The sequence below is a fragment of the Narcine bancroftii genome, chromosome 1 (genome assembly GCF_036971445.1).
Source record: "Narcine bancroftii isolate sNarBan1 chromosome 1, sNarBan1.hap1, whole genome shotgun sequence".
NCBI classification, from domain to species: Eukaryota; Metazoa; Chordata; class Chondrichthyes; order Torpediniformes; family Narcinidae; genus Narcine; species Narcine bancroftii.
Window position 1 is genome coordinate 27,230,990 of NC_091469.1, and position 18,282 is coordinate 27,249,271.

Consider the following 18,282-nt stretch of genomic DNA (forward strand, 5'->3'; position numbering starts at 1 on the left):
ATCGTGATAAAGTACACCTAATTCTTCCCTATCTCACGCCAATAATTCTCTACTTTATAGCTTCTCTAGCTTCCCTTTAGCTTTCTTGTTCCCCATTTCCTTTCACTAATCTGAAAAAGAATGTACAGAGCACCTGCCTGAGAGGGAAGAAAAATAAAAGGAGAACAATAAATTGTGGAGCAGTTTGCAAAAGGCCTATTTTGATTTACAGTTCATTCCTGCCCCACAGGCTTTGCTTTTTTTTACGTTTGTGTGCTTTGCATGGCTAAGTGTGCGTGGCTGAAGCAAGTAAGAATTTCAGTGCATCTGTTCAGTTTACTTGTGTACTTGCCCATGAACGTTCATATTCATAAGTATTTCAACCTTGTTAATAAAGCAAACAGCAATCCAATTTAAAAAATGGAGAGGCTGGATAAGGATGTGAGGAAGAAATGAAGAGGAGGATTTGATGATCGGTGAAGAAGAAGTCCAAAGAGAAGATATTTGTGCAGAACACAAGTGCCAGCAGAGATTAGAAACATGCAACTATAGAATATTACACCACAGAAAACAAAAGTTGGGGAGAATGGCCAGTTTCGGAGTGAAAGTTACTGTGTTATTTTCCTTGTAATTTATTGCTGATTTATACAATGCTCTATTGAACTCAAGTTGTGGTTCCTGCCAAAGTATTCCCCTTGAGGGTCTGAGTATAATAGTTTGTGCTTGTATGATAAGGCATTGTACTTGATCCTGTGCCTGTGCATTTTGAATTGGTAAATAATGTTATTCCTGCCTCATGCTTCCCCTATCGCAGGCTCCTCATTTCCACAGGCGTCTGCCAGAGATATTTCCTGAATTAGCCAATTCTGACAACTTCTGCCGGAACCCAGGAGGTGAGAGTGAACGCCCGTGGTGTTATACGATGGATCGAGACATCCGATGGGAATTCTGCAATGTGCCTCAATGTATCAATGGTATGTATTTCAATGTACGTTAGGGTTGCGCATAAACTATATCACAACCTAAATGTCAACCAACAACTTGGGCTGAGATATCCCTTCAAGGGTTCAAATTAAAATTTATTATCATCTGATTGTGCATATGCAACCTGACGAACCAGCGTCTCTCCAGTGCACACATGGAAACACACAATACACAGTACATATTAATCATATAAATAATCAGAATAAATGTATATATAAATATTCAGGATGACTTTCACAGTTAAAGGATCCTGTTCATCAGTTTCACAGCCTGTGGGAAAAAAAACTATTTCCCAGCCTGGCAGTCCTGATTTTAAACACTCCTGTATCTTCTTGACAGTAGTGGGTTACAGATAGTGTGTGGTGGATGGAAAGGTTCTTCTGTAATTTCTTGAGCCCTATTTAGACAACTCTCCTAGTAAATGTCATCTGTAGTGGAAAGGGAGACTCCAGTAATCCTCTTGGCTATTTTAATGATCTTGTATATAGAATTCTGGTTCGACGCTTTGCAGCGACCATACCACACAATGATGCAGCCGGAGAGGACAGTCTCAACTGTAAAAGGTGGTCAAGATGGGGGGGCCGGGAGTCTTGCCTTCCTCACCTTCCTTAGGAAGTATAGGTGCTGCTGAGCCTTCCTGACTCATGATTAATTATGAGTCTAGGATAGGTCATCCCTTATATGCACACCAAGGAACTTTGTGCGTTCCACCATCTCCACAAGAAAACCGCTGATGTGTAGTGAATGATCGACCTTCAACCTCCTGAAGTCTACAGGCATCTCCTTTGTCTTATCTACGTTGAGATTCAGGTTGTTATTCCATAAAGTGCACAATAAAACACTTTATTTGTCAGAAATAAATATGCATGTTACCAACAACTGCCTGCAATGTCAAAATCTGATTACTTCACCTGAGGTGGGGAGGGGGGGGAAGTGTCCTGCATTGTCTATCGAACTCTCTTTTAACTGAGACTTATAAGTGGATCGAAAATATCCCATGACAGGGGTGTGGCAAGATGGCATAGAAGAAAGACGTGTAATTCCACCTTTCCGCAGCTAGTTTTTTAAGTACCCTATTTTAAACTGGTTAAAAATATTATTTACAGCTTTTTGAATAAGAGTGATTTAATATGGCTACTAATGTGAAAAAATCTAAAGCTCAACTTTAGAAAAAGCTACATTATAAAAATGTAGGAGAATTGAGGCCTACCTGCCCAGTTGAATCTACAGAGTTGTCGCTGGGAGCCTCCAAACCTCAGAGAACTCCTGCCCGTTTGAGTTTGACTCTGACACCGACCCTGCAGTCGCAAGATGGCACCGGCACATTGGTAAGCTCGGCCATTGCCGACCCTCGTGCACGTGACGCCAGGCGAACGGGCAGCCCGACCAACAGAGGATCCCGTGAGCCCACAACATTGCCTGGTGGCCCAGGGATGTGCAGTGTAATGTCAGAAGATGTACCTGCGCATTCAGCGGTTCTGCTGGGCATGCGTGGTGCCTCCCTGGTGCGTGAACTTTTGGAAAAGGTGTGGGCTGTGGAAAGCCCGAGCGGTGACGGCCCGACGAGGTCGGTGTGCTGCCATTGGGTATCCAAACCCGCAGCCGCACAGGTAAAAGACCTATTGTGCCTGAGGAGGAAGAGGAACTTACCTTGCTGGAATCTACTCAGGAGGAGAAGTCTGAAGTTAGAGAAGGTAGGCCTCAAAAGATGGTTATGGATGCTGGACTGGACTCAGTGTTCACTGTTTTGGAAGGGATTGGTTGTCAAATGGAGAATATGTCAAAACAAATGTCAACTCAAATGACCCAAGGATTTATGGAGGTAAAAACAAAAATGACTATTTTGTGTGATGAAATGACAACTATGAAATAATAAATGACTGTAATTAAAAGTGATATTAACAGATGTATAAAATCTGTTGATATATACAAGATAATTTTCTTTTAAACTGTAACAGCTTTCTCTGAATATCGAAATCAGGTGGAACATAATAGGGAAAAAAATGGAAAAAGTGGAGGATTCCTTTGTAGACTGGGGGATTCAAAAAAGGGATTTATTGAAGAAGATTGATTCATTGGAAAATCAAAGCCAGAGGAATAATGTGAAAATAGTTGGTCTTCCAGAGGATATTGAAGGTTCAGATTCAATAAAAAATTTTAAGCACTGGATTCCTGGAGTATTGGGCAAGGAGTTTTTCCCTGAAGGTTTGGAATTGGATCGAGCTCATAGAGCATTGAGGAAGAAACCACTTCCAGGACAAACACAAAGAGCGGTTCTGGTTCGTTGTTTGAAATATGAAGATCGAGAGATGATCTTACGAATGGCAGTACAGAAAGCACGGCAAAATCAATGTCCGTTGATGGTTCAAAATAACTGTTTTTTAATGCCGATTTGAGCCAGGAGGTTTTTAGAAGACTATGGGAATTTAATTTGGCTAAAGATGTACTGTGGCGAAAGGGTTATAAGTTTGCCTTTCATTATCCTGCGATTTTGAAAGTTTTTTATGGAAATTTTCAATACCAATTTTTTGAGAATGATCATGATGCTTTGGTTTTTGCTAATTCATTGCCAGAAATGTGAAAGAATGGTCGGTCTTCACTATCGTCTCCTAAGAGGAGGGTAAACGGGAATGGGAATGGGAGTGGGTATGGGAAGAATGGTAAGAATGGAAAGAAAGAAGAGCTGACACAAAGTCTTCTTGACATTGAAGACCCGGAACAATCACTGGGTTTGGAATCATTGGGCTGAATGTATCTATTATATTTGATTGTGCTTACTTTAATAATGAGTATGCGTCTGGCTGGGGGGGTGGATGACACCGACAGCTTTGATAGTCATTGCCACTAGTGGGTTTACCATACCCAGATTTTTAGGGTTGCTAAACACCTTTGGGTGGTTTTTTTTATTTTTGAGTTATTTTTACTTTTTGAGGGGGAGAAAGGGGGAAAAAAATTCTCCTTTCTCTTTTTTTTGTTTATTAAGGTTTTTTTATTTTGAGGATTTATAAGGGGGAGTGTTATTTTATAGTCTGTAAATATATTAGTTAGTTAGTAAAAATGTCTACTTTGAATTTTGCAACTTTTAATGTTCAGGGATTGAATAATCAAATTAAGTGAAAGCAGGTATTGGCTTATATAAAAAAAATGAAAATTGATATTGTCTTTTTACAAGAGACACATTTGACAGAAAAAGAACATTTGAAATTGAAAAGAGACTGGATTGGACATGTGTTTTCTTCTTTTAATTCTAAGGCAAGAGGGGTAGCGATTTTGATTTATAAAAATTTACCATTTGAACTGGAATTGTCCGAGGGAAATGTTGGGAGAGTTTTACGAGTGAATTGTAAAATTTTTGCTGAATCTTGGACTTTCTTTAATCTTTATGCACCTAATATGAATGATGAGCGGTTTATTTCAGAAGCTTTCTTATTGTTAACTAGAGCTAATGAAAATATTTTAGTTGGGGGAGATTTTAATTGTGTTTTGGACCCTTTATTGAATAGAAATCCGAAAAGTATAAGGAAATCAAAGATGGCAACACAAATTGGTGCATTGATGAAAGATTTAAATCTGGTAGATATTTGGAGAAAGGTTAATCCTACAGAGAAAGATTTTTCTTTTTATTCTTCACGACATGATTCGTTTTCTAGAATAGATTTTTTTTGGTATCAGCACACCTACAGGGTAGAGTATTGTAAGCTGAATAGAAAAGTAGAGTTATATCATTATTACTCTTCTTGTAAAGGTTTGGAAGTAGTACATTTGTCATACAGATGGAGGTTTAATGCAATGTTAATGAAAAAAAAGAGTTTGTTACTTTTATTAAAGAACATATCTCTTTAATTCTGACTGAGAATGTTAATTCTGTGGATAGTCATTTTGTATTATGGGATGCTTTGAAAGCTTATTTGAGAGGGCAGATCATTAGTTATTCTACGAAAGTTAAGAGACAAAATATATGGCAGAAAGTTTAAGGTTGGAAAAACAGATTGCTGTTAGAAAAAGATTTTCAGAAGGATGTGACAGAAGACAAAAAAGCTGCCTTAGCGAAGTTGAAATTACATTATAATACATTACAAACTTATCAGTTTGAGCACTTAATTAATTGATCTAAACAATGTTATTATGAGTTGGGAGAGAGAGCTCATAAGGTACCTGCTTAGCAACTGAAAACTGTTAATCAGAATTCAACAATTACCTATAAGCCTCAGGAAATTAATAACGAGTTTTATTCATTTTATCAAAAATTATATACTTCAGAGGGGAAGCAGGACAATGATTCTATTGAATCTTATTTATCTAAATTAATGTTACCAGTATTAGAAGAGAAAGATGTTCAGGAATTGTAATCTCCATTTACAGATTTTGAAATTAAGGAAGCTATACAGGAAATGCCAAAAGGAAAGTCTTCAGGGGATGATGGATTTTCTGTGGAATTTTATAAAAATTTGTATGATGATTTATCTAATGTATTTGGAGATGTGTTAAAACAAGTTTTTGAGGATCAGACATTACTGTTTGGTCTTGTGTTAAAGTTCAACCATTTTGGCAAGGAATTCAGATAGTTTGGGGAAAATTATATAACTTTAAATTACCATGAGATCCAACGATTTTTTTGTTGGGTGATATGGCTTCTCTGAGAGGAATGAGGCTGAGTAAAATTCAAATTACTTTTGTACGTTTAGTGCTATCAGTAGCGCATAAATGTGTAGCTAGTACTTGGAAAGATACTACAGAGATTAATATAGCATGCTGGCATAATGAATTAAAAGCTTGTATTGTTATGGAGAAAATTACTTATAATTTACATGATAATTCTTTCTTTGTTGATAAATGGCTTCCATATTTGGAATATATGCATTTAGATATACTTTGAATTGTTATTAATACTTATAATATTTTTAAATATAATTCATATTTTTGGCTCCCCTTAAGGGAGCTGGCTGATGGGGTGGGTGGGTGGGATGGGTTTTTTGTTTTGTTTTGTTGGGTTTTTGTTTTTTTTATATATCTTTCTGTAAAATTAATTTTTGATTGTTATTAGATTGTATGTTTTGTTTTTATTATCTTTTAAATAAAGTTTGAAAAAAAATCCCATGGCACTATTTTAAGAGAAATACTGAGCAATTGTTTCCAGGGTTCTCAATCAACATGAATTTAAAAAGGAGGTGATCTGGTCAGTGTTACATTGCTGGTTGAGGAATCTTGCTGCAAGCAAATTAACTGTTGTGATCTTACAATGGGAAAAATGCATGATTGAGAAGTCTTAAAATCCTAAAGAGTGCTATAGAAATGCAATTTAAATTTTGCTTCTTGAATATAAAAAGGGTCTAAATGGCTTCCACCAAGAGGAAGTACCACAGAGATTATTTTGTAATTAATCATCTCAAATAAACAAGTGAATAATAAGAGAGCACTGAGCTCAGAGTGCAACTGTTACGGGCTTAGAATGCTTCAGATGCAACCAGATGGTTGTCTATAGCGATGGTTCTCAGTTAAAGCTGAGAGCACAGTGGTATTAATATTATGAAACATCAGTTCATTTAATTGGAGATATGGAAATAAACAATGCCTGGCTATCAGGAGTAGGTCATTGATGTGTAGCACTACAGTCAATGTAGGTTTTTCATCAGATAACTGCAAACGCAAGGCAGATACTTCTTACGAATGGGGCAAGAGGCAACTAAAGCATCAGTTGAACTTCATGTAGACTGTAGAACAGAATAATGGAATAGAAGAAATTTTACACACAAGGGGAGTAAAAGTAGAAAATTCTCTTTTGCTGAAATAATTTGAGGCTGGGTGTAACTGGATTAATTCTTTACAGTAATTAATAGGATTTTGTTTGTCAAGAGTTTAATGACAAATATATGGAGTAAAATTGCACAACAGCTATCATCTAATTGAAAAGAGCTAAGAGGCTTCACTATGGCTGCATTTGGTTCAGTTGCCATGACAGGGTTTGAATATGGCTCCAGATCATTTATACCACATTGATAATGTATGATGCCATGTCCCATGTTAAGTTCCTTTCCCTGTACTTATTGCTTTCCCAATCTGTTTCTCCTTTCCAGTTACCTCAATATCAGAGATAAAGCCTAAAACAGAAACAGCCAACACTCCCAGCACTTCTGCCACCTACTCAATGACTGTCATAATTTCCATAATCTCCAGCCTTGCAGCCTCCATCCTGTTGATAATTATAATTCTCACTTGTCACCATCACCAGAAAGGATTGCAGACCAGAAAGAGGTAAACCTTTATTGCCTTTCTGACATTGTTGACCGCACAGTTTTATAATTAATTGGGAGGAAAGTTATATTGAACCTTCAAAAATCACTGGTTGGGTCCAATTTCTAGGAACCTTTTGACAAAGAGAAATCATGTTGGACAATTTGATCAAAATTCTTTGTGCTGGCAGGGGAACCAGTGGATATGGGGTGTTTAGATTTGAAAAAAATGATAAAGTTTGATATAGATTGAACTTTGAATAAATGGGATGGGGGGGAGAGAGAGGGAGGGAAGGGAGGGGGGAGAAAGGGGAGAAAATGATACTATATATTCAAGAGAAAAATGTCTGTATGTATTTTGGTCAATATGGTTTATAGTGTGAAAAATAAAAAAAATTGAAAAAAGACTATTGTAAAACACATCAGTATGACCTAATAATTCAGATCTGTCCATCACAAGGAATTTCAATCACTGGCTTCTTACTAAATTAACGTGTGCCAACATTTAATACGCTGTTAAGACATTTTCAGTTGATAAAGCACTTTCCTTGTAAAATTTATTGTACATGGTCATCCTACAAGTTCAGCACACATGGGTTAAATATCAGCATTCAAAATAAATGATGGAAATATTAAAATAAAATGATAAAGTTAATGCCCCAAAAAAGTATTGCAATGTTAAGAATAAGAAACTAGAAAAGGTCAAGGATAATGTTAAATAACAAAAAGAGAGGAGGGTTGAAAGAGTATTTTTTTATTTGTTCCAAGTGGGGTACCACAGGGATCAGTGCAACTTGTATTGATGATACAGGTGAAAGCACTGTGTGTATTGAAACTGAGTTTGTAGACAATACAAAGTCAACAGGGATCATAAACTGTGGGAAAGATTCAAAAAGTCTGTAAACAGATATAGGTTGATTAAATGAGAAGGAAAATTTGCAGAGGGAGATCAAACTATGGAAACATGAGGTTATCCACATGAGCAGGAAGAGGAGGAAAGCAGATAATTAGTGTCCAGAGAGATCTGAGCCTTTGAACAAAAATTGTGGAAAGGGATTAAGCTTGTGCAGTAAGTAATTATAAAGGTAAGTGAACCATTGCCTTTTATTGCAAGAGAGAGAGTTTGCAGAAGTCAGGAAGTCTCGTTTCCACATCTGGAGTACCACATAAAATTTTGACCCATTATGTAAGAAAAGATGTAAATGTTTCCAGCAGGATGACTCCTGGTCTAAATGGGGTCACCTTTGCTTGAAAGGTTGAGTGTATTGGGTCTCAACTTTCAGAGGTTTCAAATACTGATGGTAATATTATTGAAAGATAGAAGATGTTTTATGTCTTGACAAGGTAAATGCTGAGAGAATATTTTCCCAGTGAGCAGATCTTGGACTTGGGGCAACAATTCAGGATAAAATTACTGTATGTCCATTTGCAAGTGAGATTGAATGAAAATAGTACTCTCAGAGGATCATGAATCTTTGAAGTTTTCTATCCCAAAGAGCTGTGGAGCTGAAGTCATTGTTTACTTTAGCTGAGACTGCTAGATTTTGGAGCCACGTGGAATCATGGATTATTAAGAACAGGTTAGAAAATGGAATTGATACCAAGAATCAGACTAACCATAATCTTACAGAATCATGAAACAGGATTGAGGGGCTGGGTGGTGGACTCATGCTCCTATTTCTGAAGTTCTTATAGTCGATCTAAAGAGAGATATAAAGGTCTTGATGAGGGTTCAATGGAGAATTTCCAGAGAAGAGGGACTGAGGGAGAATTGGAGATGTTGGGGTGTTCTGCTCCACTGAAGGAGGTTTTGAGAAGATTTAACACTGTTGCTCTAAATTATAATTTTTTTTTAAAAGATACAAAAGCAAGAAGATATTTCAACTGGCTAGAGGAGCAGGAGGGTAGGGTTTTAAGGCTATGATACCAAATTCTGTGGTGAGAATCCTTTCAATGTAGTAAATCTATACAATGAATTCTTAAAGTCTGGCAACTGTGTCTAAGAGGACAAGCTTTCCACTGGAACTTTAAATAAATAATTGAAATTGAGACATTTGCAGAGACTGTGGGGGAGAAAGGACATTGAGAACAAGCTGGATCAATTTATCAAGGGGGAATCACCCCAGAATGGTCTCCTGTGATGTCTCATTCTGAGATTCTATTTGTGTGTTATTTCTTGGGAAAAAAAAATTGAATAAATCGGGCTGGTGTGACTCAGCTGTGGTAGGGCTGAAATCAAGCCCATGATTTCCTTATTTCTTTCTTCAGAATCTGCCAGATAAATTCATTCTTTTGTGTCCCAGTTACAGAACAACTGAGACCCCTGCTCTGGCAGCTCTTCCTTCAGAGTTGCTTCTGGACAGACTACACCCCAACCCAATGTACCAGCGCCTGCCTCTTCTTCTAAATGCTAAACTACTGAGCCTTGAGTATCCAAGAAATAACATAGAATATGTGCGGGATATTGGAGAGGGAGCATTTGGAAGAGTATTCCAGGCAAGGTAAGCAACTCTTCCATCTCATTTGCAAATGGACTTGATTTTAATTGTTCTTCCCAGAATCGAAACTATCGAGAATTAAGTAGCTTCTGATGAACTACCACGATTGCATTGTAGAAAATGTTGCAGTCAATTTGCACACAGCAGGTTTCCACAAACAGCTCTGTGATAATTGTGTGATATTTTGTAACTGATGAATATTAACCATGATGACAGGGGTAATTTCCTTAGTCTTCTTTGAAACAACAATGATGTATGCCTTCCTGAAAGAGGAGAATTCCTTTAACAATCTTCAACTACACGGTAGTTAGTGCTGCCACCACACACCACCAGAGACCCAAATTCGATCCTGATTTTAAGTAATGTCAGTGTGGAGTTTGCATGCTTTCCCCATCAACATGTGGGTTTCTTTATGGCATCCTTGGTTTTTTCCTGTACCAAAGGAAAGCTGGTTGGCAGGCCAGTTTGCTGCAGGAAATTGCTCTTGGCGTGAGTTAGGGAGGGGATTTGTCAGGGATGCCACAGGAATAATGGGGTTAATGTTGATGTCCAGCATGAAAGGCCTTGTTTTTTTATGCTGCATTTACTTCATTACTAAAATTTAAAATTGCCCTTGTTTTCCTCCAACTATTGGAACTGTCTCATTACACACAACTGCTCAGAAACAATTGAATGTAAAGCAGACCTGACCATTAGTAGGTAATGGCTATATCAAACTGATATCTGTACTTAGGAAACATTCCATCAGTTTGAGGCAGATTGCCAGTTGGCTCTCTGGGAATGTCAACCAACTTGCCTTGGAAATCAAGGACTCCTGGCCCCGCCAGGCAGCTATGTCTTGGATTCAGATACAGGGCCATCACCAAAGCTGCCAGGACACAATTCATTGTATACAGTGATTGCTGCAAGAAATGGACTCACAGTGTAACCCTGATATTGCACTCATTTGCACTCTCAGTTCATTCTGAAGGGTCAGTTGTTTCAGAGAGAGAACTATTGAATGGGTCCATCATTGCTCGGTCGTGCTCAGTGTGATACGCAAAGAATCAGGCTCTTCAGACTAGTACATCCATGGTGCCTGTTATTCCAATTACATTAATCCTATCAATCCTGATGAAGAAGGTGGCACTGCCAGAATCACTGTAGTGGCATCGCAACCACTGGTGCGGACCCGCGGGGAGATAGGGAGCAGAGATGCAGCACTCCCACGGGGTACAGCCTCCCAGTCGACTGCCAATGGCTCCGCATGGGCTTTGAGGGAACTGATGGTGATTTTAGTTGAAATCCCATGACCGTGGGTCTGCGCCCAAGATGGCAGCACCTATTAATTGGCAGCAGCCATGAGCGGCTGGATACTCTAGGGAAGCAGAGGACTGGAGCACGGCACCAGAGAATGGGAAGATCATCCACTGTCTGAGAGGGAGAAGCGGAAGAGATGACCCGTGGGGACGATGACCATGGGAGTGGATCAGTGAAAGTGCTCTGCAGCTGAGGGACCAATGCTTACAGGTGACTCGAGGCAAGGAAGCTGTGGGCTGTTGGAGACTGTTGTTGGGAGACTCATTTCAGACTGCGGACTGTTGGAGACTGGCTCGAACTGGCTGGAGGGGTACCAGGTATCCAAACCAGGATGTGAGGAGGTGCTGAGGACAGTGGAAAGTCTCTGACTGGGTCAGAGGTTGGGATCTGGAGCTCGAGTTGCCAATGAGTTGGACTGGTCTCTGTATGGGTGTGGGGGCTGCAGAAGTGCGGAAATTGGGGGACTCTCTATTGCTTCTCTCTCTCTGACTGCAAGTCTGACTAAGACTATAAGAAGTGTTTAGGCAATTCCTATCAGTGACGAATCTGTCTGCCTTGCAGCAGGCAAAAGAAATTTCATGTAACATGACACTTTTATTATTATGACAATAAATTGAATCTTGAAAGTTATCAAATTTGTTTATTATCAACTGAATGTAAAATACAACCCAGCGCAACATAGTTCTTTGGTCCTCTGTGCAAAAACATGCAGATATACATAACACTTACAGACAAATGATACAGATGCAGAATGTATGTACATATATAAAAATAAATAAATACATTTTGATTAAATAAATAGTGGAGCCTCTGAGAGTTTTTATGACCAGTTCTTCAGTTGTTCAGCAGTCTCACAGCTTGTGGGAAGAAGCTGTTTCACAGTAGCTGGAAGGTTCTGCAACCATGGTTTTTTTTAACTCCCTAAGTCCACAGCCTTCTATACCTTGGCAATTCAAGTACTTATCCAGATACTTCTTAAACATGGTTAGCATATTAGAAATTAATGGACCAGATTTTGTTTTAATCACAATCCCTGCTTTCATACACTAGATTTACATTGATTTGAATTTTTAATTTTTTCCATTGGGTATTGAATTCTGGATCAGCAGTCCAAACTTTTAGATGTTGTAGTAAATTTTAATCAATTCAGTAGGCCTAGAACTGGTAGATGAGTGACAGAATCTGGAGGGGGGTGGGGGTTAATGAGAATATGGGATTAATGTAGGATAAATGCAAATGGATATTTGATAGTCAGCACAGACCTGAGGGCTGAAGAGCCTGTTTCCTTGCAGTATCTCTTTATGACTCTATGACCTAAAATATTTGTTGGAGATCTGAGCTCGTGATTCCTTTGCATGAAAAAAGTTAGCAATGAGCACTAACCTGAAACAACAAAACATTAACAGAAGTTACATAGATTTACATCAAAAAGTTACCCATTTTTATTGGAAACATATTCCAGAATGTTAATCTTAAAGAACTGCACAAATTAAACACATTGTGCCATAAAATAGTGATGGACAGAGCACAGAAGTCTATGCAGATTGAGGGAAATGTCTTTCCATTATTTATAATATGCATTGGTGCTTCAGCCAAAACTTGATTGTAATCGGACAGAGTTGGACACCAAACTCTGCAGAGGTATTAGAGAAATGAAAACTACAGATATTACAGGCATCACTTGTTTCAAGGCAGAAGGCAGAGCCATTCTCATGGCCATTCTCAAACTCCTTCGGACTCATTCTCCATTGGTACTGTACATAGCTGATACATTTTCCTGATCATCCAATGTACAATCCCAATTTGTTCAGCACTTTTAAGTGAGGTCGTTCCCACATGCTGGTCAAAGGTGAGAATAGTCATACTTGAGGCTCCTTGGTTGCAGACTGCATTCCAGACACTGTGAATCCTGACTTAAAATTCTAAAATTCAGGTTGTATAAAGATCCTGTGTTATATCCTGTGTTGGTATGAGAGATTTTATCAAATTCTGTAAAAGAGCTGACTCTTGCCTTCTGCAAACTATATTGTTTGAGAAGGAAATAACCTTGCAGACAGTTTCTTGTCAGTATTTGAGAGCACTTCTGCCAAATCAATTATTTATAACGGAGTAGAAACCCGAATCATTGATCTGGCAATCGCTAACCTCTGTGCAAGCTCTAGATCCATTGCACATTCAGGAAGTTCCTAACCATGATATTTACAGAGTGCATTCCTTCTGTCTCTTTCTGGCGTACCCCTCAGTGGGCTTGAGTCCCAGTCTGATGATCTAATGAGACTACACTTTTTGGCACAGCTCTAACTGAAATCCAAAGACCTTATCTTGCAAATTAGGAACAGGCTAAGAAAAAAGCACAGAAAATAGCACTTATTTTTGCATTAATGGCAACTGTGAATATTTATTTATTTTCTCTTTTACTAACTTATGGCAAATTATGATAATTTATATGTGGTTGTTAATCTAGCTTAAACAGTGTGGCTGCTACATGAAAGAATTTTGGTACATTTGTACATTGTACTTGACAATAAACACTCACATCAAATCATAGACCTTTAATCCCTTGGAGTTCCAGTCCTGGCCTGGCTTCATGCTACTTGCTGGAAGCCAAAGGAGGGTCACACATCTCAGCATAACCAAAAAGGGAACCAGGGGTCAAGTTAGTTTGCAGCACTCTTTTGATGTGACATTCAAAACACATGCTGGCTGACTGATTGGGTAGAATGCGGAGTGTAGAAGAAAGATTGTAGAGGAGAGGAGGGCAAATATCAACTCACAATTTAACACGTAGAGATTCACCGCTCCATTTTCAGAAATCAGTAGTCAGCAACATTCATTCACTTCTATAAAGTGACTCACAATGACGAGATGCTACAAATTGGTCAAACATCAAAACCTGAACATTAAAAAAGGTAAAACTTTCCTTCGATGACCCCCAATGATTTTTACATTACTGGAAAGGAGCCTGTTATCTTGCAAATATCACCAAGTTCAGGAACAGTTGCTTCCCTTCCACCATCAGACTTCTAAACCACAAACTCAATCAGAACTTCATTTCGGGCTCTTACATTATTTATTACAGAAAATTCAGATTTTTCTGTTATTTTTACAGTCAGTTATTTACATTTCTTTCTTTGTTTACATGTCTCTTTATGCACACATAGTGCTTATCTGGTACAGTTTATAGTTACCAATAAGTAGGAATTCTGCCTGGCACACAGAAAAAAGAACATCAGGGTTGTATGTGATGACATGTATGTACTCTGGCAATAAATATGAACTTTGAAACTTCAAAAAAACTAAGCCTAAAGTAAATTTTATTTTGACTCATACTCTTAGCCAGCAGGCAACCCTGGCTCTGAAAAATACTGCTTCAATGTCACAGCTTCAGCTAAATAAAGTTTAACATTTAAATGGTATCTTATATTAACAGCAGTTCTGAAGGTAGATTTTCAGTAAAATGATATTAGAACAGGGGACCAAATGTTTTTTTTTCAAAGAAAGGAATAGAATCTAAAGCAGAGAGGGAGGGGAAAGAAGTGGAAAATCTTGGGTAGCAAAATCCAGAAGTTGTAACACAGCCAATTGAAAGCACGATCACAGATGGTAAAGCAATTAGCATTCAGACGACATCACACACCAATATCTTATGCACCGTGAGTTAAGACTAGAGGAAGTCACTGAGGGAAAAAACCAGATAACTGGAAACAACTTTAGATTCAAGCCATTGCTGGTTTGGGAGCCAGTCGAGGTCAGTGAGCACAGGGGTAATGGGTGAATGCAATTCAAATGTGTTAGTACAGAGACTACAAAGTTTTGAATGAGTTTAGATGGAATAATTAGGTCAAGGGAATGAAGGCATGAGTGAGTGTTTTAACAGCAGATACACTGAGGTGAGAGTGTAACAGTTAAGATACCAAGATGGAAAAAGGAAGTTGGAAGTTGTGAGAAGTAAGACAAGGTAGGGCAGAAAGCTGAGGTTGAACAGACTCATTCAGTCTCAAGAGAGAGGCAAAGTGCTAAATGGAGTTTGTGGTCTACGGTAGAGACAGGGACTGAATGCAAAGGCTTCTGTTTTCCTGCTACTTAAATGGGAAAATTCGTACTCAGCCAACCTGAAATGTCAGAGAGACAAACATAACAAAGCAGAGTCAAGAAAGGGAGTGGTAAGATATGGGCTGCCATCATCAGCGTAAAAATGTAAACTTTGGTTGATGCCGTCAGGTTAAGCATGTTACCATCTTGTTGGGCTCGGTAAGCAAAGCTCTGTGAGTGTATTAGTCACAGATTGCATTGGTGTAGGAGGTGAAATATGATCATGCCAGCAATATAAAAGCTGCATTAAATGTCACTCGTTGGTATTGTCTATCCCAGGGTGCTGAATCAATGAATATATTCAAGGCAGATATTTGATCACAGTGGGAGTCAAGAGTTACCGTGACTCAGAAGAAAAATAGAGCCTGGATCAGAATCTGATCAGCTGTAATAAGGCTATAAGATATAGGAGCAAAATACTCTGCTATTCTAATCATGGCAGATGTATCTTTCCCCAACACCCATTCTCCTGCCTTCTCCCCATAACCTTTGAAACCTTTACTAACCAAGAACCTATCCAGCTCTTCTCTACTAGGCTCCACAGCCGAATGTGGCAACAGATTCCACAAATCCCCCACTCTCTGGCTGAAGAAATTTCCCCTCATCTCTGTTCTAAAGGAACATCTTTTTATTCTGAGGCTACACCCTCTGGACCTAGACTCTCCTACGCACAGAAACATCTTCTCCACATCCATTCCATCCAGCCCTTTCAACATTCAGTATGTTTCAATGAGATCCCCGCTCATCCTTCTAAACTCCAGCAAGTACAAGCCCGAAACCATCCAACACTCCTCATACCTTAACACTCTCATCCCCAGGAACATTCTCATAAACCTCCTTTGGACCCTTTCCAATGCCAGCACATCATTCCTTACACATGGGGCCCCAAAACTGTTCACAATACTCCTTGTTGAACGATCTTATTGGATGACAGTGAGAGCTTAAGGCTGTGACCAATCACCATTGCTCTTTTTTTCTGAAAAGAAACATTTTTTATATTATTTCTGAAAAGAATACCTACAGTAAGCTCCCACTTTTCCCTCAGATTCAGACACAAGACACATTACCACCACCAGGTTGGCAGGTACCTCAGCAAGGGGAACTTGCAACCATATCCATTCCAATGGTCCATATTAAAGTTGGAATTTGGCTGCCCCAGTTGCATCCTTTATCCCAGAGACAGAGACCATGATCAGAATACTGCTCTCATCGAGGGGGAGGTCCAAAATAAATTCAAATATATCCTCCAGTACAGATAGCTGGGACATGAGACAGGCTAAACAAGGGGGTCAGCAGAAATTCTTTAACAACCAGATGCAACACAACCCAATCCAACCAGCTTTCAAGGCTGTCAAATTCTGACACTAATGTACAGCTGATAAAGGAAGTGGATGGAGATGGCAGGGAGGAGGGACAGATGGAGGATAGAGTGTGGGAGGAAGGAGAATGGGAGGTGCAAACAGAGGGAGACTATCTGATGGAAGGGAGTAAGAAGAGAGAGAGAGGTGAAAGAAGGAGAAGGAAAGGATGGAGAGAGGGGAAGGAACTGTGTTTGACAAAACAAATGAGGAAGCTATTAAAAGGAGGAAGGAAACATACATTAAATTTAGGAACCAAAAAAGTAGAAAGGGCTCATGAGAATTATATCATAGTCAGGAAGGAACTTAAGAAAGGAATTAAGAAAGCACAAAGGGGGCATGAGAAGTAGGATTCAAGCAAGGAGACCCCTAAAGTGATTAATGCATATGTGAAGAATAGAAGGATGAAGAGAGTGACTGCTTAAGGATAAAAGAGGCAGAGGCGGTTGGGGAGCTCCTCAGTGATCGTTTTGCTTCAGTATTCAGCAGAGAAATGATCTTGATCAAGGTGAGGTCAAAAAAAGAACAAGCTTATGTGCTGGACCATGTTGAGATTAAGAATGAGGAAGTGATAGATCTTCGTAAAAACATTAAGATTGATCAGTCCCTGGGGCTGGACAAGATCTACCCAGGTTGCTGTGAAAAGGAAGGGAAAGAGATAGTTGGGGCATTGGTGATTATCTTTGGATCCTTGACCACAGGGGATTGTAAAATAGCAAATGTGGTCCTCTTGTTAAAAATGGTAATAGGGAAAATCCTGGGGATTATAGGCCACTGATTCTGGCATCAGAGGTGGGCAAACTATTAGAAAGGATTCTTAAGAACAGGATTTCTGAGCATTTGGAGAAGTACAGTCTTCTCAGGGATAGTCAACATGGCTTTGTGAGGGGAAGGTGGTGCCTCACAAGCCTAATTGAGTTTTTAGAGGAGATAACAAAATAAATTGTTGAAGGTAGGGCAGTAGATGCGTATATGGATATTGTTATAAGTTCACATTATATTTAGTAACCACACTTTAAGGGTTAACATAGGCTGAAAATCTTTCATAACAAAACCTTTTCACAGCAAACCTATCCATAGTTTGTGGTCAGATGGAAGGCATAGTCAAGTAGGAACCATATGCAAAGTTAATAGTTTGGAAGAACAAAAGAACAATGGTTGTTGCAGGTAGTCATCGACTTCCGACCTATGCAAGTTACGTCCACCCACACATATGGCCAAATTTAAAAAAAATTTTTTATTTAAAGTACTGTACATTGATATTTTGTATTAAAAGTACTGTATACAGAGGTCCTTGCTCCCGGCGGCAGCCTGAATTCCCCACAGCAGCCCGAGGTCCCCGTTCCCCACAGCAGCCCGAGGTCCCCGTTCCCCACAGCAGCCCGAGGTCCCCGTTCCCCACAGCAGCCCGAGGTCCCCGTTCCCCACAGCAGCCCGAGGTCCCCGTTCCCCACAGCAGCCCGAGGTCCCCGTTCCCCACAGCAGCCCGAGGTCCCCGTTCCCCACAGCAGCCCGAGGTCCCCGTTCCCCACAGCAGCCCGAGGTCCCCGTTCCCCACAGCAGCCCGAGGTCCCCGTTCCCCACAGCAGCCCGAGGTCCCCGTTCCCCACAGCAGCCCGAGGTCCCTGTTCCCAGTGGCAGCCCGAGGTCACCGTTGCTCCTAGCAGCCCAAGGATCCCATTCCCAGATGCAGCCCGAGGTATCTGTACCCCATGGCAGCCTAAGATCCCCATACCCCACAGCAGCCCGAGGTTCCCATTTCCCAATGTACAACCAACCTCAAGTTACAACCAATCCTTCTGTCCCCATTACGGTGTAAGTCAGAGACTACCTGTATTTCAG

At 39.7% G+C, this 18,282-nt stretch overlaps 1 protein-coding gene across 1 annotated transcript in view; it reads left to right on the forward strand.

The window, feature by feature from the left end:
- musk (muscle, skeletal, receptor tyrosine kinase) overlaps positions 1-18,282 on the forward strand; it is a 185,870-nt gene that overhangs the window by 117,775 nt on the left and 49,813 nt on the right. Inside the window, exons 13-15 of the mRNA XM_069922949.1 lie at positions 794-953; positions 7,038-7,215; positions 9,497-9,694. Of these exons, the coding sequence (XP_069779050.1) occupies positions 794-953; positions 7,038-7,215; positions 9,497-9,694 (536 nt within the window). The remainder of the gene's footprint in view (positions 1-793; positions 954-7,037; positions 7,216-9,496; positions 9,695-18,282) is intronic.